The sequence below is a fragment of the Manacus candei genome, unplaced genomic scaffold (assembly GCF_025592945.1).
Source record: "Manacus candei isolate 608988 ecotype Guabito, Panama unplaced genomic scaffold, ASM2559294v1 h1tg000151l, whole genome shotgun sequence".
Taxonomy (NCBI): Eukaryota; Metazoa; Chordata; class Aves; order Passeriformes; family Pipridae; genus Manacus; species Manacus candei.
Window position 1 is genome coordinate 1,133,971 of NW_026138199.1, and position 23,398 is coordinate 1,157,368.

General features: G+C 51.7%; 1 protein-coding gene across 3 annotated transcripts in view; it reads right to left on the reverse strand.

Annotated features, from left to right (window-relative positions):
- SCMH1 (Scm polycomb group protein homolog 1) overlaps positions 1–23,398 on the reverse strand; it is a 69,862-nt gene that overhangs the window by 32,528 nt on the left and 13,936 nt on the right. For all 3 annotated transcript variants that reach the window (XM_051772241.1, XM_051772240.1, XM_051772239.1), the window contains exons 2-8: positions 22,353–22,459; positions 19,325–19,408; positions 16,734–16,802; positions 10,951–11,021; positions 9,440–9,674; positions 6,611–6,699; positions 5,341–5,584 (exon numbers count right to left, since the gene is read on the reverse strand). In XM_051772241.1, coding sequence (XP_051628201.1) covers positions 5,341–5,584; positions 6,611–6,699; positions 9,440–9,674; positions 10,951–11,021; positions 16,734–16,802; positions 19,325–19,349 — 733 coding nt within the window. In that variant the 5' untranslated portion in view covers positions 19,350–19,408; positions 22,353–22,459. The remainder of the gene's footprint in view (positions 1–5,340; positions 5,585–6,610; positions 6,700–9,439; positions 9,675–10,950; positions 11,022–16,733; positions 16,803–19,324; positions 19,409–22,352; positions 22,460–23,398) is intronic.

The following is a 23,398-nucleotide window of genomic DNA, read 5'->3' on the forward strand; positions in this document are numbered from 1 at the left end:
CCAGTGACAGTATTTCCCTGCCCTCCAACAGTAACACAGGAAACATGGGAGCAGACATAAGGGACATTGTTACAGTGGAAGAGGGGTGTGTGTGTGGGGAAGGTCCTTTCATAGGTATGGACTGAATCTGGATTTCTCAGGACCTAGAAAATGAGCTGCTTCTCAAGAGCCCAGGGAAGACTGTCCCTGCCACAGCATCTCCCAGCAGCAGCACTGCTGGGATCGTGCACACAGCCACTGGTACTCGGCTGTAAGAGTGTCCTGCAAAGGTCTCACTTTTTGAAACAAATACCATCTAAAGTTCCTGATACTGTGGCAGAAACCCCAGAAAAATGCATGTGTTTCTTCAAAATTTAAAGCCAGTGTTTAAATAAGAGCCCTATCTGCTTTCTTGTGCAAAGACCCAGATCTTGCAGAAATTCTCAGCTGCCTGTGCCCACAATCACAGGTCACAGAAAGCCCCCATCCCGCCTGCCCAGGCCCTTTTCCCAGCCCTGTGCCTTTACCTGGCAGAGACAGACCCTCCAGTGCCCCATCTCCTCAGGTGAAGAGCTCAGAGCTGGAAGCTGCCTCACAGAGGTACCTGCTTTGCTTTCTCTTCCCCCAGGTGCTCACAACTCTCCATCCCACAAACCACTTCAGAAAGGAAAAAAACTTCTCATGGATCCTCTTCCAATGTGTGATCCTCTTCCCTGACTACAAAGAACTGAACTTTCCTCTACTCTGTGATGGGTTGTGAACCCCCCATTTCCCATGAATTACAGAGGCAGACACATTTCTCTATAAGACCATGCCTTGGCTGAGGGGGATTTTCATCATCCCACCTCCCAGCTGAGGGCAGGTGGCCCCAGAAACTACAATCATTAACCAGCCTCTTATATCTTTCTTCTTTCTTCTCACTGATTTTTATCACAGTTATTTCCTTCTTCGTTTCCCTGAAGCTCAGCAGCAGCACCCCCACTTCTGTGTGAGTCTCTCTCTCTCTCTCTCTCTTTCTCCCCAGCCATGATTTAAAGTAACTAAACAACAATCCTTATTCTTTAGGTCGATCCTAAATATTGATTTTCTGTAGTGCTCATAATGGAGAGGGACTTTCCAAAGCAGCTTCCCCAGTCCATGCTCCACTTACGGCAGTGACCTGAGAACAGGATAGTTTCTGTCCCGTTTAAGAGCCCACAGGCTCCTCAAGGACCAGGAAGGTTAGAAAAAATAAAATGCATGTAAAAGTTTTCCAAAAGCACTGGGTCTGGCCAGGCTGAGTTAATTCTCTGCACTAACAGCTTGGGGACTGCTGTGTCAGGGCTCACAGCTCACCATGGCTCAGCTCTGCCAGGCCAGCCCTGCACAGAGCCAAGCTCTGCTCTGGCCTCATGGGCAGTGCCAGGCTGGGGGGGCACAGGGAGCTGGGAGGGGGCACAGCTGGGACCCCACTGCCCAAGGGATATCCCAGAGCACAGGGCCCCACGCTCAGCATGTGAAGCTGGGGGAAGGAGGAGGAAGGGGGATGGAGTGGTGGGGTTTGTTGTCCCCAGTGCCTGTCCCGGGGGTGCTGAGCCCCTGCCTGCAGTGGGGAGCAGTGACTGAGAGCCTGTTTGGCCCTGCACCTACAGCTTTTGTTTCCCCTGGTAAACTGTCTGTACCTCAGCCCATCAGTTCTCACCCCTTTACCCTTCTGATTCTCTGCCCCATCCCCCTGAGGGGGCTCAGCTGCCCCCCGGGACAACCCACCACGCCTGACACCCACTCCTTCAGTCTCTGCTTTCCTCCCAGATCACTGTTCCACCAAACGCTGCTGCAGTGCACAGACCTGTGCACTCTTTATGTGCATCACAACATTTAAACCTTGAAGCTCCGAGCTTGAGGAGCATCAGCCACCTCCTGCATGTACCTGCTGTGATGGCAGCTGGGTCACAGTGTGAAAGCACACAGACATGGCAGGGGTGGGTAACTCCTTCCCCACCCAACACACCTTCAGGGCCTTCTGTTGACAAAAAGCCACGTTGTTAGTAATGTGCACACCGTGTATTCTGGCCTTGCTTTTGTGTGGTGCAATATCTAAAGATGGGGAAACATCATTCTCTGCTTTGCCCTAATTCTAAAACTCTGCAACAGAAAGCCCAAACTCTCTGCAGGAAGTTTGAAGGGTTTCAATGCCCCGTGAACCTTAATTGATAAATATTTCTCAGCCAGTATTTCTCTAAGATGAGTACCTGACTCAGCAAGAATGACCACGCAAACAGCTCTTCAGAAACAGTAAAAAAAAAGTAATTTCTGAAAGTGACCTCCCAGGTGCTGAGCAGCTCCAGAGCAAGGCAAGAGCAGCAGCTGTCACTGTCACTGTCACTGTGACTGCCCAGCCTGCCCTCTGAGCAGAGCTCCAGCCTCCAGCTGCAGCTTAACACAGAGTCCACCTTACCTCGTATTCCTAAAAGCCCAGATATGTGTTTAAGGGTAAAAAGCACATGTGTAAGAGGCATGAAAAGCCATGTACGATGCTGTACACCACATGTGAGGAATGGAGTGGGGGTTCCTGGCCAGTGGACAACCCCAGGACGCCCTGCTGGTGTGAGTGGGATGCCGGAGGAAGTCTGCTGCACACCTACAGAACTGCCCCTCCTTTTGGGATGGCCACTGGGACCTGCCTCCCCCTGGTGGCTGCCTGGCTGGTGTGGAGAAGCTGAGGATGCACAGGATGAGCTCTCCCACATTCCACCTGGCTCTGCAGCCCAGCAGAGCTGAGCTCCAACCCTGGCCCGAGGCTGACGCGGAGACATGACCGGGACCCACCGTGTGAGGAGGCACCCCCAGAGCTGCATTTCCCCTGGGTCATGTGCTGGGTTGGACCCCCAGCTCCAAGGTGTGCTGCATCCAGACAGGAGAGGCTCTCCCAGCAGGCTGCTGCACAGCCAGCAGGCAGCAGTGGAATTACCAACCCGGCATCCAGGCTGCTCCTCCTCGCCACCTGACCTCCCTTTCCTCCCCTCACACACACTCGAGTGCCCCCAGGAAAGCTCCCCTGGGCATGGCTGGCCAGCCCCAGCTCCACCAGCACCCTGCCCACCCTGCCCAGCCACCCCAGCTAAGCAAACACTGGTAGGAGTGGGAAGCCCTGGAGCCAGAGAGAAGCTGTGCCTGGGAGAAGCCCTGCACTCCTCCACCTCCACTGGCGACCAGCAGCAGAGACAGATTAGAGCTGAATGAAGTTACCAGCAGTAAGTAAACAAGCCTGCCCTCTTTGAAGTTCTGCTTCCCTTGAACATGAGCTCATTCCACGAGGCCTCTTTTTGCTCAGCCCCAGGAAGCCATCAGTCTCCATGGAGTTAACTCCTCGCAGGATTCCTCAACTTCCACAAGACCTCACACAGTCAGTTCAGTATGTGAGCAGAGACTGGTATAACCATGACTGACCCCCTGCATGTCTCTCCAGGTCTCCCTCATTTCAGAGGAATTCCCACCAGGAAAGAGAAACTGCCTGACTCCACTGCATGGTCCTCCAGGCTCCAGGCTGGCACAGGAAGAAAGTTTATTGGAGCAGCACTCTCAGGCCTGGGAGGATCATGCTCAACCCTCCTCCAAAGCAGGGCTGAGGAGTGAGGAAACAAGGGAGGAATTTCATAAAGAAAAGAAGGTTCCCAGTACTCCTTTCTTGTGGTTTAATCCCACAAAGTGGAAGTCAGAAAGTCTTGGGCAGGAAAGGGAGGCGACAGCCACAGAGGGGGAAGTAAAATACCACAGAGACAAGGCTGATCTCAGCTCCATAGCATTTTTGCATGGCTATGCAACCCCTGCCAATGCCTGCTCTTGTCTCAGGAGCTCAAAAAAAATGGGAAAGAGAGTAGAAATCTGCCTGAGAGTGAGGGCTGCCTCTTCCTGAGAGTGGGGAGCCGTGACTGTGGGGGCCACTGTTCACGTACGTGCAGAGTCGCTGCCGTTTGAGCTGATGTGAAAGGGAGAACCTGTCCCTGCCACCTGCCAAGGGGGAAGCACATGCTTCCCAGGATGGCTCCATGTTGCCCCACCATGGGATGCTGGTTCTGGATGATTAACTGGGCTCTGCTCACTCACAGCTTCAGCCTCTGGCAAGGGGAGGCTGGGCAGGAACAGAGCTCCCTGTGCCAGTGGCCACAGGACAGACGGACGTTCCCACTCTCCTGGGAAGGTGTGCTCCTGAAACCTTCCACCCCCAGTCTGCTGCCAGGAAAGCTCCCGCCAGCACAAATGTCTTCAGCCACTCGAGCAGTACCTGAGAAGTACCCTGGAGAAATAAGGTGAGGGCTCCTGACCCCAGGGCGCTGCCAGAGGGGTGAGGCACTGGCTGGGAGGGCCCCAGCTCTGCAGAGCCCTCAGGGCAGCAGCAGGCAGGACACAGACAACCAGCAGGAAGAGAGGGAGAGGCTGGAAACACCAAAACACAGAAATACAAGATAAACAGGAATCATCCCACCCAAGGGGAGCCCCGGCTTGGCCTGCACACAGGCCATGGGAGATGACTCTGGGCCATCCACTGCCACCGGCCTGGCAGCACAGAGCACAGCCCTGGGACACACCAGGGGACACAGAACACCACCAGCCTGACAGGGCAGCACCAGCTGACCCTGGGTTTTCCAGAGGAACAGTCTCGTCAGAGAAATGCCTTTCCTAAGCAATCCTTCAGCTCTCCTGCCCCTCATTTCAGTGACAGGCACACGCAGGGCTTGCCAGCCAGCAAACACCAGAGGGATGTGCTCGGGCACAGTGACAGCTCCCCTGGGCCTAAACACAACTGCAATGTGAGCAAGCCAGAGACACGTCCCAGAGTCCAAACAGTCACTGCTCAGGCCTTGGCAAGGCAGTAAGGCCCCCAGTCCTGCTCCTATCCCACAGTCACGGTCCTGTGAGCAAGGCAGGTACATCTGCTCCATACCTGCTCTCCCCACGTTCACAGCACAAGGCAGAACAGGGAAACTGTCCCAAGTACAAACAGGCACATTCCTGCAACTCCACAGTTCTCATTATCCCAATCCCCCTGAGAAAAACTCCACGGGAATATGTGATTCAAAGACGCAAGAAGGACTCCAAGATAATCCCTGGAGCAGAGCAGACCTCAGCAGTGTTGTACAGCACAGTCCCTCCCCAGAGCCATCATCCTGCCCATGTTTATGGATAGCTGCTCCTCGGCACCTCGAGCCAGGCTGCTCCAGTGCTGTGGGCGTGATCACATGTACCTTTCCCATGCATGAAGCAGCACAAGAAAGCCAGACCGGGCATCCGGGTGTCCTTGCTGCCAGTCTCTGCCTGTTGCGCTGCATTTAGAGAGCTGAGTGGAGGAGAAAGAGAGCAAAGCAACAACGTGGGCCTTACCTTTTGTACCAGGGGGCTGCAGATTATCTCCAGTCAGCGAGCACCAGCCTACGGGAAAGATGTCCCGGGAATCATATCGGCACCAGTAATCGAAGGCACCTCTCCAGCCATCAAATGTTATGAGGACCTCAGAACCTCTCACCTCCCCAATGGTGGCCGGGCAGATGAAGTGAGGGTTCTTCCTGTCCACTGCCTCCAGCTTCATACCTGTCTTGAAGAAGTTTTGGGATGGAGATGGTGGTTCCTACAAGAAGAAGTAGAATATGTGCTCAAAGGGGACATGCCAGACCAGGGCTGTGCCCTCATCAGCAAACTAACCTTCACTGAAGGGAGTTAGTGGGCTGGATTTGAACCCCAGCAGGTGTGGGGTTCACTCCACAACACACTGGCTGAGCTACACAGCCCCATGCCCTTAACCAAGAGGCAACAAAGTCCACTATGGCTTGCTCTGCCCTCAGCTGGCTGCTGGACCAGACCCAGGATGTGCCACGTGAACACTGTGCCCTACAATAGCTCTGTCATGGACCACAGGCAGAAAACAGAGCTCCAAAGAAAGAGCCTCCAGAGGATACCCTCACCTTATTATCTCAGAGCTGGAAACCCTGAGATACGACAGTGTCTCTCCATCATTCTTCCCCCACCTTCAGCTTTGCAAGACATGTGAGAAATTCACCATCCACCCTTATCTGGGGCTTGCTCTTGAGATCCACTAAAGCCTCTCCAACCATCCCATCCCATCCCATCCCATCTCATCCCATCCCATCCCATCCCATCCCATCCCATCCCATCCCATCCCATCCCATCCCATCCCATCCCATCCCATCCCATCCCATCCCATCCCATCCCACACGTCTCTAGCCAGCTTCTCTCTCTGACTGCACTAAGGGTGTGAGAACACAACCCATGAACTCACACTGTTGCCTCACAGCAGTATCTGCTCTACCTGCAAGCTCTGGCACATTAAAAAGTTTCAGAGAGGTGCTGACTTCTCCACCTTGCATTCCTCACTTTGAGCAGCATCTGCAGCCCTGGTGAAAAGCAGACTCATGTCTCAAGCCTGAACACTGAAGCCCAGGCCACTTGTTTAGCACAGCTCTGGCTGCATCCTGACACTGCTGGGGCACAACTGGAGAGGGCAGAGGTCTGTCCTAGAGCAGCAGCACCAAGGCAGAGCTGAGCAATGTCACCTCCCCTGGGATCAGCAGCTCTAAGTTGGGTGTTCTGCAGCAAGGGGGCCATGCCAGAAGGATCTGCACAAACAGTAAAATACCTTGTGAAAAATCCGGACAGGAGCCATCTCTGCTCCATTCAGAGTCTTCAGAAGGAACATGGGCCAGGAGGAGGCATTCAGCCGGAAGCCTGAGGAGAAGGAAGCAGAGAGGGAGACTTTTAGGCTGTGGGGGCCACTGGCTCTGGCAGCACATGCCTGCTCTGATGGGAACTCACACAACTGTGATTCCACACCACCTTCCTCCTCATGCTCCAGTCAGGTTTGACCTTTTCCAAATACTCTGAATGCAAAGTACTGTGTTGTTGAAAAGAAACATCTGGAAACAGCTGTCTGACTGCAACGTTCACTTATCATAACAAAAGCCTGCCCATGGAACATCCAGGCAGAGCACTTTGTGCCAGTGCTCCAGGGATCCTGCTACAGGGAGACATGAATCAGCAAGCGTACACTCAGCCTATGGAATTTCTTCTTCAATAGGGAATCACACCTTCTGGGTGGCCTCCTCTACCTTTACTGTGAGCTGCAGGCAAGTTAACCTGAAGAAATAGAGGCTGTGACTTGGCTAGGAAACAGATTTAACCCCTACAGGGAAGGATGGCAGGTTTTGGCTCAACACCTTCTGTTAAAAAAGTAGAGAAATAGCAAGAAGGGGCTTATGGGAAGAAAAAAACCCCACAATTTCACAAGCTCTGAGTCTACGGCACTGAGTACAACTCCACAACTGACAGGAGGCCCTGGATATCACAAAGCATCTTCTTTGCTAACTGTGTATCTTCCTGCACAGGCAGTTTCTGCTGCTCAGCTGTGTTTGGTCTGTGTTTGTGGGGTTTTGAGGGTAACCCTGGGACTGGACCTGGACTGAGAACAGCCCATGACGAGCAACATGGCAAAGCTTTGCCAGGGTTGCAAGGCTCAGCACAGCCCCTCTGCAGCCCTCAACAGTCTCATGAGCTTGGACACTAACCCAGACAGCCACGAGCTCAGGAGATGGGAGAGCTCAGCTCCCAGAGGTGCAAAGATAACCTTTTGTGTGAATCACAGAATCACAGAATATCCTCAGTTGGAAGGGACCCTCAAGGATCATCCAGTTCAGCTCCTGGCCCTGCACAGGACACCCCAACAATCCCACTCTGTCCCTCAGAGTGTTGTCCAAACCCTCCTGGAGCTCTGGCAGCCTTGGGGCTGTGCCCACTGCCCTGGGGAGCCTGGGCAGTGCCCAACCAGCCTCTGGGGGAAGAACCTTTGCCTGAGATCCAACCTGAGCCTGCCCTGACACAGCTCCAGCCGTTCCCTGGGTGCTGTCACTGGAATTATCTATGTAAAGAGGGAGCAGCAGCAGATGTGTGCACATGGAAAACACCACAGAGAACACAGGAAATTCTTGCTGGATTTTCTCAGCCCTTGCACTCTGCAGGCAGGAAGGACAACTGCAGCACCAGCTCTGTTACCCATCTTTATGCTTGGTGCACGATCATCCCATTCCACCCCCTGCCATGGGCAGGGACACCTTCCACCAGCCCAGGTTGCTCCAAGCCCCGTCCAGCCTGGCCTTGGACACTCCCAGGGATGGGGCAGCCACAGCTTCTCTGGGCAACCTGTGCCAGGGCCTCCCCACCCTCAGAGGGAAGAATTTCTCCCCAGTATCTAATTTAAAGCTGCCCTCTTCTCTGGTGTGAGGTTAAGCAGGTGACACAGATTAGAGCTCCCAGACCTGTCCCAGAGCTCATCCCTCACCTCCAGCACAGCCAGGAGTGAGTTTTATCTGCAGCTCCTTAAACTTGATGCTATCTGCTGGCAAATTCCAGGCAAGGTACAGGAGGAACCCACAGCTGCCAGCCAGGAGAGGTACCCACAGCTGTTGGGCAGGACACCAGAGCTGGAACCTGCACCAGGGACTGAAATTTCTAAGAGCTGGACAGCAGCAGGCATGAAAGGAACAGAGAAAATGGCAGCTCTAGTGTTAATAAAATCACAGAACGGTTTGGGTTGGAAGGGACCTTAAAGCTCATCTCATTCCACCCCCTGCCATGGGCAGGGACACCTTCCATTAGACCAGGTTGCTCCAAGTCCTGTCTAACTTGGCCTCGAAAATATTATTTGAGGATGTGCTAATTGAGAGACATTTATGAAGACACTAAAACTAATGGGCAGCAGAATGCAAAAGCAGGTTAATCTTGCTGATCATCAGGAAAGAATCAGCAAATCAGCTCATCATTTGGCTAGTGTCAAAAAAAAAAGGAAAGAGTTGTGTATGTTTAACTGAAGACTAGACTGGAAGAACTGTTGGACTGTCCGGTCTATTTATAAAGCTGTAGCCAAGAAAAATTAAATAAATAAGTGGGAACTACTGCAAGTGTCCCTTCACATGAGACAGGACTGAAATCACTGGGAACCTTTTCATATGTTATGTCTCCTGTGCAGGGAACCTGCTTTTGAGTCATAGGACAGTTTGGGTTGGAAGGGACCTTAAAAGATCATCAAGTTCCACCCCCCTGCCACAGACAGGGACACCTTCCACTAGCCCAGGTTGCTCCAAGCCCTGTCCAACCTGGCCTTGGACACTTCCAGGGATGGGGCAGCCAGAGCTACCCAGGGCAACAATCTTGAGCTTGAGCTGCAACGAGGGCAAGCAGCTCACCTTGGTGCAGAGACCTCTTCCATCTACACTCTAAAGCGTCCCCCCATCCACGTCACAGTGTCCACATGGAAATACAGGCCTGGTCTGGGAAACATCTGTTTCCATATCCTATCTTCCAGTGTAGGCAGGGGCAGGCCATGGGCCTCTGTCCCAAGCACAGATCTATAAAAACCCCCCAGTTTTGCCCATATTCAGCGTAACCCTGGCTGGACAGCTGAACTCCAGCTCACCCAGGGGAGGCTGCAGCATCCCTCCATTCTTCTCACAGTTGCCAATGGGCTGGATCTCGGCAGAGTCCACCAGGCGCCAGAAGTCGTTCTTGTTGTCGCTGCCGTCGAGGCGCAGGCGCAGCCGCGCGCCCGTCAGCCCCACCACGGTGGCGATGCACGTGGACGTGGTGTTCCGGGGGTCCTGGGCTTCCAGCTTCATACTGATCTTGAACTCGTTGGCAGGAGGAGTGTATGACTGCAAGGAGAGGAGCGGGGAGCTGGTCAGAGCCAGGACTGCCAACACAAGCACCCGCTCAGGCACAAAGCTTAAGTGCTAAGGGCATAAGAACGGGGCCCAGCCAGGACTGAGGCGTCCCCCGGGCACAGCACAGGAACAGCACCACAGAAAGGTCAGCTCTGTGACACACAGCACTGTCCTTCCACACTGCACCAGCTCAGCAACTACACTGAGCCTGTTCTCTTGGAATCACAGCATCACTGAGGTTGGAAAAGACCTCTAAGATCATCGAGTCCAACCATTCCCACAGCACTGCCAAGTCCACCACTAACCCACGTCCCCAAGCACCACATCTACACGTTTTCTGAACTGCTCCAGGGATGGTGACTCCACCACTGCCCTGGGCAGCCTGTTCCACGGCCTGATCACCCTTTCAGTGAAGAAATTTTCCTGATATCCAACCTAAACCTCCACTGGCACAACTTGAGGCCATTTCCTCTTGTCCTGTCCCTTGTTCCCTGGAAGCAGAGCCTGACCCCCACATAGCCCCACCCTCCTGTTATAGAGAGTGAGAAGGTCCCCCCTGAGCCTCCTTTTCTCCAGGCTGAGCCTCCCAGCTCCCTCAGCTGTTCCTTGTGCTCCAGACCCTTACCAGCTCCATTCCCTTCCCTGGACATGGATCAGCCCCTCAATGTCTTCCTTGTTGTGAGGGGCCCAAAACAGAACCCAGAATCTGAGGTGCATCCCTACCAGTGCTCAGCACAGGTAGGGCTGCGCCTGTTCTTGGAAGGTTAGCCCTGTTCTTGGAAGACTAATCCAGCCAACCCCAGACCCAAATAAACCCCTCCCTGTGCTACTCCCCTCCACCCGGACCCATGTCCCATGGCAATTTATCCTGCCAACCCTGTACTCAGCAAAACCACCTCTGTGCTCACTGCCTGCTGCCCAGGGAGCTGCTATTCCATTCACAAAGATGGGTGAATTCTGCAGAAAATCTCCTTACTGGGCAGGATCCACCAAAAGCTGGATCACAGCCTACTCAGGACACTTTCTCCAAGGGCCTCTGCTCGGCAGAGTAAAGGCACACTCATGCTCCCATTGTGCATATCGAGTAAAATCTTCTCTTCTACTCTAAATGTATCTCTTGAATCTTTACTTCAGCACACTTGGATTTCTGTTAAGTCTCCAATATCCTTAAGTGTTTTCCTCACCAAACCAGGGGCCTATCCCAGGTACAGAATTCAGGGGTCCCCAGTGGACCATCACCCTTGACCTTTCTTGTTTTCACCCTTACCTGCTTGAAGCAATGGGCAGGAGCTGGGATGGCACATGTCTCTTTCAGGTATTTCTCCCAGGTGAAGTGACCTGAGAAGTAAAAACGAAAGGAATCAAACAGGAATTGATGAGCAGATTTCTCAGAAAAAGAGCTGGCTGGACTCCTGACGCCAGCAGTTCTGCACTTCTCACAGAGGAGGTGCTCACAGGCAACATGTTTTCATCAGGAACCTCTGATGTTTGTGAGCACAGAAGATTTACAACTGCAAGTGACAGGCAGAACAAAGCCCAGTGCTGCCTTCGGCATCTTCCTGCCTCTGTGCTGCCGAGAAGGGGCTGCACAGAGCCAGGGTAACAACCTACAGCCTAATGGAAAACACCCAGCACAGATGGGAATCTGCAGGGTCTTCCAGACAACTGTCCCTTAAAAACCATTAATTAAACACATCACTCAGTCTGGGGCTTATGAACAGTCACCATGGGCTACAAGCAGCCCAATCTGGGGGCTGGAACAAGATGATCTGTAAGGTCCCTTCCAACCTAAGCCATTCTGTGATTCCATGATTCTAAATCAACAGGAACCTGCTCTGTAGTGACTACATGGTCCCCGTGGTCCAGCACACACAGCCCACCCAGCAGCTCGGAGCAGGGATCAGCCCAACCCCAGCAATCAGTACAGGCCAGCAAACAACTCCCTGAAGTGGCCAGGAAGTCCACAGCACGGGCAGGATGGGAGCAGGGATCCTCCAAATGGGGATTTACTGAGCTCAGCACCTCACACCCAACACAAGTCCCCTTCCACCGAGTGCAGCGCGTTTCCTCCTGCCTGCCCCTTCCACACGTCCAGCAGGAAGGGTGACAGCAATATGCCACCCAAGGAAACCTGTTATTAAATGAGGAATTGAAAGCTCTTGTGATCTGAGCAAATCATGACTTTTGCCATTTACACTGAGCAGCTGGGAGAGGATCCTTCCAGGATGACATTCGCTTGTATTCATCCCAAGGGCTCCCAGGAGGCCGCTGTTTGCAAAGCATTTCAAGAGCACTGGTGGCAGCACAATTAAAGTCAGCTACTACTTCCCCAAGTCACAGGCAAGTTCTTAATCAGCCTATTTTCAAAACAAAAGCTACATTAAGAGCCACTTCAGCTACTGCAGCACACACCACACCTCTGAAAATTCAGGCAGTAAGATCAGCACACATTGCTTCAGAGCTGCCTTGTGGGCACAGAGGAGCCTTCATCATCTATGAGCTCCAAATAAATACAAGGAACACTGCTTTCTTGCCACCTCCCATGCAGATGACTAGCACACTGTTAAATACAGGGAAAATTAACAGAAAAAATACAGTTTCATTGCCACACTGGTTGAATATTGCTGTTTACAGACTGACAGCAGCTCTCCATGCCCCAGAGTACTTCGTTCCATCCACTGGTACATATTTTCCTTTCAGCCACAGCCTCACATTGGGTGAATGAAGAAATTCAGTGAGTTACTGCAATGATGTTCTCATAAAACCAAAAATTTTTTGGTTTAATTGAAGATACAATTTTACACTCAGTTATGTCAATGAAACTCGTTGTATGAATAAAGTGGAGGCAAAGCAAAGCCAGGCAGTCCTGGCCTAGAAATGCCTTATGCATCTCACCCCTTAACTCTGGTTGCTGATCTGGGCTTATCTTAGACCAGGGTAGCCCTCCAGAGGTCCTGGAGCACAGGGGATGCCCAGCTGACAGCACCGGGCCCTGATCCAGCAGCTTGAGCAGGATCAGCTGTGCTTGACAATTTTTTTTTTAAAAAAAACCCACCGACCCCCCCCCCTCTCCTCAGCTGGCTTCAATCCATTTTAATCTTTCCACTTTTCACTCCCTCCACACCAAGCAAGGCCCTCCTGCTTCCCACAGCAGCTCACCCCAGAGCCAGGATCCACCCTGCACAATCCCAGCAGGAGCAGGGAACTCTTGAGACAGCTGTGGGCCTCCAAAAATAGTGTTTGGACATGGAACTTATTTGAGATTAATTCTAGAGCCCACTGGGACTCAACCACCATATGAAGACACACACAACACTAGAACTGCAAGTTCTTTAGGACCTGAGGGAATGCTGGAGCTGTGTCAGGGCAGGCTCAGGTTGGATCTCAGGCAAAGGTTCTTCCCCCAGAGGCTGGTTGGGCACTGCCCAGGCTCCCCAGGGCAGTGGGCACAGCCCCAAGGCTGCCAGAGCTGCAGGAGGGTTTGGACAATGCTCTGAGGGACAGGGTGGGATTGTTGGGGTGTCCTGTGCAGGGCAGGAGTTGGATGGATGATCCTTGAGGGTCTCTTCCAACTCAGGAGATTCTGTGATTCTCTGAGTCTTACGACTCGTGGTTCTGGTGATTTATTTTGCACAGAAAAACAGGAGCAGCAGAAATACTTCTAAAAAAAGACTGAGCTGATACAGCAGCATTCAGCCTTCCCTCCCTCCCCCTCTGTTCACTACTGGCCATTCCCCTGCACAGATGGCACAACTAGCACAGGTAGAGCCTGCACTTCTTTTTTAGGATTACTCTCAAACCAGGATAAAACCTGCAGACTGGAGGCTGTCATCACTCCTTTAGCATGAGAGGAGATCCTGCACAGAATGTAGGGAATGGGTTTAAATGAGTTCAGTAATAGTATCACAATATAATATTTTCAAGCAGGAATTTCAAAGTACATTTAAAGTTAACCAAATATAATTAGCTTCAACCTAAAGACTGCAGGAAGAATCAGACAAAAATGGCATAACACTAAAGTTGGGTTTTTTTACAACAAAGCGTTGGTTGCCAATAAAACAGAAAAAGCAGGATGCATTGAGGGTTTGTTAACAGGGGAGCAGAACACAAGCCCTGAGCTCTGTCCTTGAGGAAGGGCATGTGGTTGAAAAGGGACACATCACGCCCGACCCTCTCAACCTCAGCTCCCCTGTACCCAAATCCTGCTCACCACACTGATCCTCACTCACTTTCCACACCCAGCTCCAGACAGGTCTCCCCTGGAGCTCCACACCAGCCGTGCTGTCAGCCAGGACACCATCAGCCTGTGCTGCTGCTGCCATTCCACAGGCTCCCTGGGGATGGAGGTGCAAGGCCAGAGGGAAAAACTGACAGTGTGCTGCCTGGCTTTCTCCTTAGCACTGACCAACTGTCTCATATTTTATATTCTCTCAATATTCTTATCCATATTGATAAATTGGATGCCTTATTGTGGAGGGACAGGACATTTTAGTCTGCAAGATGCTTGTTTCTGATTTGGCCTGGGCATGTAACCCTGGTTCACAAGGGTTGGTCAAAAAGCACTGATGACTTTTCCCCACTTGCCAGTGAATCCCTTTGCTTCCTGAAGAAACATCAGCCAGTCCTTTTTACTGGTGATAGAGCAGGAGTGTCCAAGGCCAGAGCTGACTGTAGGGAATGAAATCCTCTCTAGCCCTGAAAAGCAAAGGGGAATGCTTGCTCCACTGCTGCTGGCTTCCAGTAGCACATACAAACTCTCCTACCAGCCCTAAAATCACCCTCTATTTCATCTGGTCTCTGCCTGCTCTTTCATGTTCCCTCCCTTGCCTTGCAGAACACACCACTGGAAGGATCCCCATTGGAAAGGACTGTTCCTCCAGATAACACACACAGAATCACATGATAAAATGGTTTGGGTTGAAAGGAACCTTAAAGCCCATCTCATTCCACCCCCTGCCATGGGCAGGGACACCTTCCACTAGCCCAGGTTGCTCCAAGCCCTGTCCAACCTGGCCTTGGACATTCCCAGGGATGGGGCAGCCCCAGCTTCTCTGGGCAACCTGTGCCAGGGCCTCACCACCTCATAGGGAAGAATTTCACCCTAATATCATCTAATATCATCTAACCTAATATCATCTAACCCTGCCCTCTGGCAGTGGGAAGCCATTCCCCTTTGTCCTGGCATGCCAGGCCCTTGTCCAAAGTCCCTCTCTGCAACTCATCAGATCTTTTTCACAGGAAGAAATGGGAGAAAAACACTTAATGAGAAACACCCCATTTTTGCAATAACATCTGTGAGTCAAACAAAAGCCAAGGACTGTGAACCTGAGTGACTCCCTGGGACTCGGCCCTGGAAATGCCACTGTCACTTGTCACTTGTGCTTGCCTTGGGGAAACTCCCTGCCATGTGCTCATGCCGAAGGGAGATATTACTTGCAGGCAGAGAGTCAGATTTGGGCTCTGATGTCTTAACCTTCAAAAATATTTACTCCTAACAAAACACTCTGCACACCCAAGGGGTCAAACTCCAGTAGTCGTGAACAATGCAGCCCTGCACCCTCATGTTTGGATTCTCTTCATGTTGCATTTAACATTGAACCTTTGCCCAGAATTTAAATGAAGATGGAGTTTCTGTTTATATCTTTAACTGAAGTCTGGTTTGGGCTCCATTAGCATTTTGGCTCCCGAGGGGTCATCAATCCAACTGAAACAATACATGTGCGTTTCAGGTCACATCTGTGAAGGAGAACGTGCCCTGCTCAGATCAAGGCATCCCATTAAAGTCTGCAGCCCATATGTGTGGCTGCCAAGGAGCAGCAAGGCAGCACATGAAAGCAGCCCAGTATGAAAAGGAGCAGAGCACTGTCTGGGCTCGCAGATCCTGGGCCATGGGAGCTGTCCTTGATGTCTGAACGTGGCTCCCGGGGCTCAGCTTTGCCACCGGCTCCGCACGGTTCCTGCCTGTCCCACCGTTCCCATTCCCAGGCACTCTGCCCAGCCATCAATCTGCCTTCACATGCTCCACTGGGAACAGCTACAGCCCACAACAGGAGCCCCATCACTCCCTGTCCTGCTCAGCAAATGTGAGAACGTGCGAATCAAAACTAAGAGGTTTCAACCACCTGGACTGTCTGGTTTGCTCTGTTCCTCCTTAGAGGAGTCCCAATTCAGTGTTAGCTTTGAACAGAAATCCTTCCAGCCATGCCAGAAAGATGCTGCAGTTTCACCCCCTCACTGTATAGAATCACAGAATCGTAGACAGGTTTGGGTTGGAAGGAACCTTAAAGCCCATCTCATTCCATCCCCTGCCATGGGCAGGGACACCTTCCACCAGCCCAGGTTCTCCAAGCCCCGTCCAACCTGGCCTTGGACACTTCCAGGGATGGGGCAGCCCCAGCTTCTCTGGGCAACCTGTGCCAGGGCCTCCCCACCCTCACAGCCAAGAGTTTCTGGCCAGTATGCCACCCAACCCTGTTCCTGGCAGTGGGAAGCCATTGCCCCTTGTCCTGTCACTCCAGGCCCCTGTCCAAAGTCCCTCTCCAGCTCTCTTGGAGCCGCTTTAGGCACTGGAAAGGGCCCCAAGTTCTCTCTGGAGCCTTCTCTTCTCCAGGCCCCAACTGTACCAGGATGTACACCCCAGTTTCGGGCAGTGATGAGCTGCACAGAGGTTCTTGCAGGGAGGTGACCCCTGATCCTCACTGCTGCACCATGTGCTTGTCGAGCAGCCCTGTGCACCCCAGCTCCCCTGCAGCCCCCCTGGGCCACAGCCCTGGCATGCAGTGGGTGCAGGGTTGGCGTGCTGGGTCACCAGGAGCGCTGCATTTCACAGGAAGCTCCATTTCAGGTCAGTGTGGCCACTGAAAAACAGCCCATCCTCTGCCATCTGCAAATGGAGCAGGATGTGGAGCACAGGGAAACTGCAGTGGAGCCCCCAGCACCCCAAAGGCTGAGTACACACAGCCCATGTTAGCTGGGGGAGAGAAAGAAGGGGGAAGGAAGGAGGGGGAAGAAGAAGGGGGAGGAGGAAGGGGGAGAAGGGAGCTCTCTTACCTTGGTACTGGGAGGGAGACTCTGACGGGCGGCTGTACTTGTGCTTCTTACCATCTTTCCAGTCTATGGCTGAGACAAGAAATAGAGCATTTGTGTGAGGGAAAGGAGCCAGGTAATGCACCCTTCAACACTGCCTGCCTTACAGGCCCTTCAGAGGAGCAGAGTGAGCTCCCTGTCGTGCCCCCAGGTGACATGGATGATTTACCCCCATCTCTGGGGTGTGCTCCCTTCCTCCCCGCAGCTCATGCACATACCTGACACGAGGTACCTGCATTTGCACCTTGGTCCCTGCCTAGACCCCACCAGCCACTGTTCTCCCCCCGTGATCAGCAATAAGAGAAAGAGCAGCAAACTGCTAGAACTCCATCATTTTAGCCATGAGAAGAAGAGCTCGAGAGAACAAACACAACAGCCACTGAAAACGGCTCACATGGATCTTGGGCACCGAGAAGTGGAGCCTGAATCTCTCCTTGGGTATCAACTCCCGGTCATTTCCCACAAACAGCCTCGGCCCTCTCTGGAGATGGGGAGAGGACCTCCCTGAAAATCTGCACAACTGCCCTTTCCACGTACAACACCAGGTTTCCACATGTCCTGCCCAGCTCAGAGGAGAGCACAGCAAAGCAGCACCAGCTCTGGAGAGCAGCTCATCTGAGCTGCCTTTGCTCACGACAGCTTTGGGCCTCAGAGTTCCAAAAAAATTAAAGTTCCCAAAGACAGCTCTGGAAAGGGACAGAGCAAGGAGCAGGGAATGCTCATCCCTGCCTCCAGCAGCCTCCAGCCCAACGGAGGGATGGCAGACCAGGCTCACCCTGAGCCAGCTCCTCCACCTGCTGCTGCTCGACTGGGCACCCTGGGAGTGCTGCTGCACTCCAGCTCCTTTATTTTACAGAGCACTTTAGGGCTACTGTAAATGACAATTTGGCAGTGCCCTTTGTGGTGCCTTGCCCCCACAAAAAGCACTTCCTTGTGAAAGGAAGGACAACAATAACAGGAACAGTTTCAAAATCTCCTGACAAGCAGCTGGAAGAGGTAGGCCATGAGCTGCTGCTGGAGTGACCTGGGGTGTCTTAACATGTCTGGAATTGCCTTTGGACAATTATTTTTGCAATCTTCTCTTCCTGACATGCTCTTTTTAGCACAGAGGACAGGATGGCATACAGGTTTTACAGCTCTGGAAAGTGATAGAGCAAGAAGCAGGGGATGCCCACCCCTGCCTCCAACAGCCTCCATCCCAACGGAGGGATGCCAGATCAGCATCCCTTAAATGAACATGAGGGACATATGGAGTGTGGCCACAGTGTCACCAGACACAGACCAGACAAAGAACCTCCTTGGAGAGACATAAATGAATGAAAAGGATTGAAGGACACCCTTCCTACAAATGCATTACCATGAAGGACAGTATTCTGCCACCTTCCTAAGAAAGCGAGAATAAAGGACATGAAGTATTTAAGTCAGAAGCAAAGAGCCCCCTGGGTGGGTAAGGCTCCCCTCAGTGCTGCAGGACAGCTCTAACAGCATCTGTGCACTCAAAGGAGCCTCTCACCACCCTCTGCAGGTGAAGGTACATTTTGTTCTTAACCTTTAACATGCAAAAATCCTCATTAAGCATGATACAAAAGCAGCAGAGAGAGAGAGAAACACAAGAATTTCTGCAGACAAATAAAGAAACAGTGAAAGTTCAATGCATTATTAAAAAAGCAGGTAAGCAGGACAGAAACCCACGTGTGCACGATGCAGGTGTTGCCTTTGCAACCTATGTCACAGCACTGGCGGCACAGGGCACACAGCCAGGCTGGCCGGAGGCACCAGGCTCCATGAGCCCAGAGAACAAGCTGTGTATGAGGCTAAATCCAGTCAGCCCAGTCCACAGCCACACTGCTGACTAATCAACCTGCCTCCTTTATTGCCAAGCCCTCCAGCTGCCTCGCAGCAGGGTCTCCCCACTCCCTGCTCTCCTTCATTTATTTTCACTTCATTAAAGGACAAGCAGTGTTAGGAAGAGGCTAATGCTGCCGTAAGATGAACCACCACAGAAGCAAAGGAGACACTTAAAAAAAATAAGGGAGGAGAGAAATGGAGCATAGAAATCTCCTGCAATAAACCTTGGGAGTGTGGAGCAGATGTGAACAAAGAGCTGCGGAGGATGCTCTGTCCTCCCGCCCTCCCTTCCCCCAGCCCCGGGAGCGTGTGATGAGATCACTGCAGCCCAAGGCACAGGCAGGGCACAACACCAACGGAAATCAATAGTTCTGTGAAGCACAAGAAGCCAGAGCAGCTCAGCTGCAGGCAGCAGGCTCGGCTGCACCCTTTCTGTTGGGGATGCACATCCCAGGTAGCACGTGTGCGGCTGTGAGGGGCCGAGGGACACGAGGGAGCCTGGGACAGATTTCCTCTCCACAAGGTAGGCTGGTCCCTGGTTTCATGCCTCATTAGAACGGGGAGGCCTGTGCCAGCAGAGCCAGTTTGCCTCACACTGGGAGCACTGGCAGATGGTGTGTGCCGTGGGTTCTGCAGAGCACCCTCGCTGCTGACACCGCACCCCAGCTCCCGACCAGCCCTCGGCTGTGCCCAGCGTCACCGCTCACCTTTCTGAGGGCCTGGTTTCCGCATTCTACCACCTGCTGCTGTCCTGCCCCGGAACTGGCTTGCTCTTAGAGAACTGAAGGTGTCTAGGACAAAAGAAATAAAGATGAGAAAATTCCCCATTCTGGAGCACACTGAACCATGAACTCATCCCACAGAGGAGGAAGCACATGCTCTGTCACCCGAGGTTGCACAGAGCACTCACAGTTCATGTCACCCCCTGAAACTACAAAACTTCCTCCAATTTGTGGACAACTTCAAATTCATGGCAGCAGGAGCAGCATAAATAAGCACAAAGAGCACATGCCCATCTCTGTGCTCACCCTACAGTGGGTCTGGAGCGTGTGTGTGGAAGGAGAGGCTACTCCCACTTACTAACAAAGGGAAGCGGAGCTGAGATTTATGAAAGAAAACACATGGAAACATAACATTAATTCTGGCAAAGCAGCACAGCAATCCTCAGCTCTCCACTTGCAATTCAAATTGCTCATAGAAGTTCTGGGGAATAAGGATGAGAAACTGGACAATGATCCAGGAAATACTTTTGCTGTTAGCACTGCCCCGAGTGTCCAAGTTGTGCTGCAAATTCTTTTTTCCTGGTTGGAGGAAAACTGGCTGGACTGTCCCCAACAAGTAGAAGCGTTTGCATTCTTGTTATAAGCAAATATTCCTGAGAATCAGGGCTCTTGGGAGATGTGTGCTGGGCACATAGAGAGAGCTCAGTGCCTGGCACAGCCGCTCTCCCAGGGCAGTGCCCGCTGCACACACCGAGCCTCACCAAGGCCTGCCAGAAAATATCCAAATGAATGGCTGAGCCACAAACAAGCCCTCGGGAAAGGCAGGAAAAGCATGTTTTGACACTCCACTAAGTAATGAAAGATTAATTGTGTCAATATAACTCCATTTTGTTCACAGTGGGGCAGTCAGGAGGAGGATGGAACAGGAAGCTGTCTCAGGACACAGTGCCGAGTCGCTGCTTAAAGGGTTATTTACAGCTCCAACTTGGCAAGAAGTTGGGATTTTGAAAACCAAGCTTTTTCCAAACCTAAGAGAAATAAAGACTTTAATTTTCTGTAACAGCACCATAAACTACAGCCTTTACTTGCAACACTGAGCAATACTCTGAGAAGAAAAATACGGAAGGAATTAAATACTAAAGGAAAAAAATCCCTGGTTGTTTTTTAATCCAAATCAAGAGGTGCACAGTAGTCACTTATTGCCTCTCTTCTAAATACTGTGTGTGTCTGTACACACTTGTGAAAGGAGTAAAGTTTCTTTCCCTTTCAATAGTGGAAGGTAACCTACATGTGAAAGGTTATTTACAACACTTAAAGCTTCTTTTCATAATTTTCTTCATTCCTTTTTATAAAAGACTAGCAGTCTGGCAGGAAAAGTCCTCCAGACATAAAACCCAGGCCGAAAGGTGTTACATAAAGGCACCAGACAAGCATTTGCGATCTCTGGCACTGCCCCTCTTCTGTCTGTGGGACTTTCTGAAGCACCTACACACACAGGATTGTGGAAGCCTGTGGCTGGAGACGAGGGTACACTCCTGCACTCTCCACTCTCAGGCAGGGAATAACCCTAATGTGGCTCAGGGAGCACCTTCTCACTCTCTACAGCTCCCTGACAGGACAGTGGAGCCAGGTGGGGTCAATCTCCTGGGTAATCAGTGACAGGAGAAGGGGAAACGGCCTCCAGTTGTGCCAGGGGAGGTTCACGTGGGACATCAGGAAGAATTTTTTCACAGGAAGGGCTGTCAGGCATTGGAATGAGCTGCCCAGGGAGGTGGTGGAGCAGAGTCACAGTTGGAAAGGACCCAAAAGGATCATCCATCCAACCCCCGGCCTTGCACAGACACCCCAACCATCCCACTCTGTCCCTCAGAGCATTGTCCAAACCCTCCTGCAGCTCTGGCAGCCTTGGGGCTGTGCCCACTGCCCCAGGGAGCCTGGGTAGTGCCCAACCAGCCTCTGGGGGAAGAACCTTTTGCTGAGATCCAGCCTGAGCCTGCCCTGACACAGCTCCAGCCACTCCCCTGGGTCCTGTCACTGGTCACAGAGAGCAGAGATCAGAGCTGCCCCTCTGCTGCCCCTGGGTTTTACTAACACAGGGCTTGGGAATTGATAATTCCCACTGATTGTAATTTATAGTTGCCCAGAGGAGCTGTAAAATCTCCACCCTTGGAGATATTCCAAATATCACCAGCTGCCTCCCCAAGCAGCCTGATCTAACCTTGTAACTGAGTCTGATTTCAAAGTCAGGCCAGCTCTGCATGTGGTGCTGGACAGACAGCCTCCCTAAGGTCCTTCCAACCTGAAACACCCAAGGATTTTATCTCCCTGACAACAGATTGGAAGGCAAGAGGAATCACTGTAAAGGTTTCACCAAGGCTGAAATGCCCCAGTGAGGACAGATTTCAGTGCAGAGGGAAGAAAGGGACTGGCAGAACAGGCTCTCAGGGCACTGCAGGACAGGAGCACCGTGGTACCAAGGGACAGGGCCTTTGCTCTGCTCAGGCACTGCAGAGCAAAAAAAGTGGAAGTACTAAATAGTAGGAGATACAGTTTGGTATCTAAGGGGGGGAAATGATCCATCCACAGAGACAGATCTGGAATGACCTCAGACACAAACATGCCGCTGCTGGGGACCCATTGGCTCGGCCCATGGCACAAAGGACACAATCTTACTGCTGCATCAAACAAAGCCTCTGAGATTCCCACAGCCCAGCACACACTGCAATGCTCCATCTCCAGAACCTGACAATTATACAGAACTGCACACCGGCGTTAAAACTCCCCTTGTTTTCAAAAGCTGTGTTTCTCCTGCTTGTGGAGATCAAGATAATCTCCCAAGCACGGACCACAGTGTTAGTGTTGGTTTCCAGAATTTATAGCCTGAAAGGACAGATCAATGTGCAAATTCATTTCGGCAGGATGCTACCTTAAAAATGGAAAAAGGCCAACTGATTTGCTGCCTTTAGTAGCAGATAAAGTGCCTTTCCCACAGTTTCAAACAACTTTCACTCACCGAGATATCAAAAGTGCCAAGGGCTCCACTGAACTGTCATGGGCTCTAGTTCCCCATCACCCCTCCAAGACAGCAGAGTCAGTACAAACACTGCGGCATAGCAAAACCTGAAAGCAGAGAGACAAAATGAAAAAGTTTGCATTTAATTGCAGAAAGGCTACGTTACCAGCTGCATTATTCATGTTCATATTTAATTCATTTAAAACATCCAAATTTAAATTTAAAGACAGCTGTAACAAACATTCCCACTTGCCATCGCAAAGCAGTGCAGAACTTGACACAATTTAAGTTCAGCTTGCAGTGAGTACACGGGACTGCGGCTCTTAAACACCTTTGATATGAGTAAGATCACATCAACTGAGCTGATAGAAACTAGTTCAGCTTTTGTAAAATGAAACTATCACACAAAGGAGGACTGAAAAGACTAGACCTGATTAGTAATGAAAAGGAGAGAGATCACATGAGAGGCACATAAAATAATGAGTAGCATGAAGGGAGTGAACTGGGGACTCCAAATTATCCCTTCCCAGTGCAGCAGAGCAAACCTACAAAACTAAAAACTCCCAAGTATATACCAGGGAGAAGGAAATGTTTATTGGAAATTAACAGATGTGCAACTTTGTCATGGAGGAAGTTGTCAAGAGAAGCAAACCTTTAAATAACCTTAAAAATGACAAAGACATCGAAAAGCAAATGAGCACTTATAATGGTATCAAAGTACAAGATGCACAGGCCAAAGGCACCCAGACCCCAAGCAAGAGCTGAGTGAAGGTGGGGTGCATAGCTGGACCCTGCCCACCACATCCCTGCCTCAGCTGGACCCTGCCCATCACATCCCTGCCTCAGCTGGACCCTGCCCATCACATCCCTGTCCATCACATCCCTGTCCATCACATCCCTGCCTCAGCTGTTGGGTTTGGCGAGGAAAAGCCAAGCCCTTGCCTGGCTGTGGGTACCAGCTCACAGCCAGAGGCAGGACACCAGCTCGAGACATGGTTTGTTCACACCCTGGTGACCCCTGTGCTGGGTTACACCGAGTTCCACAC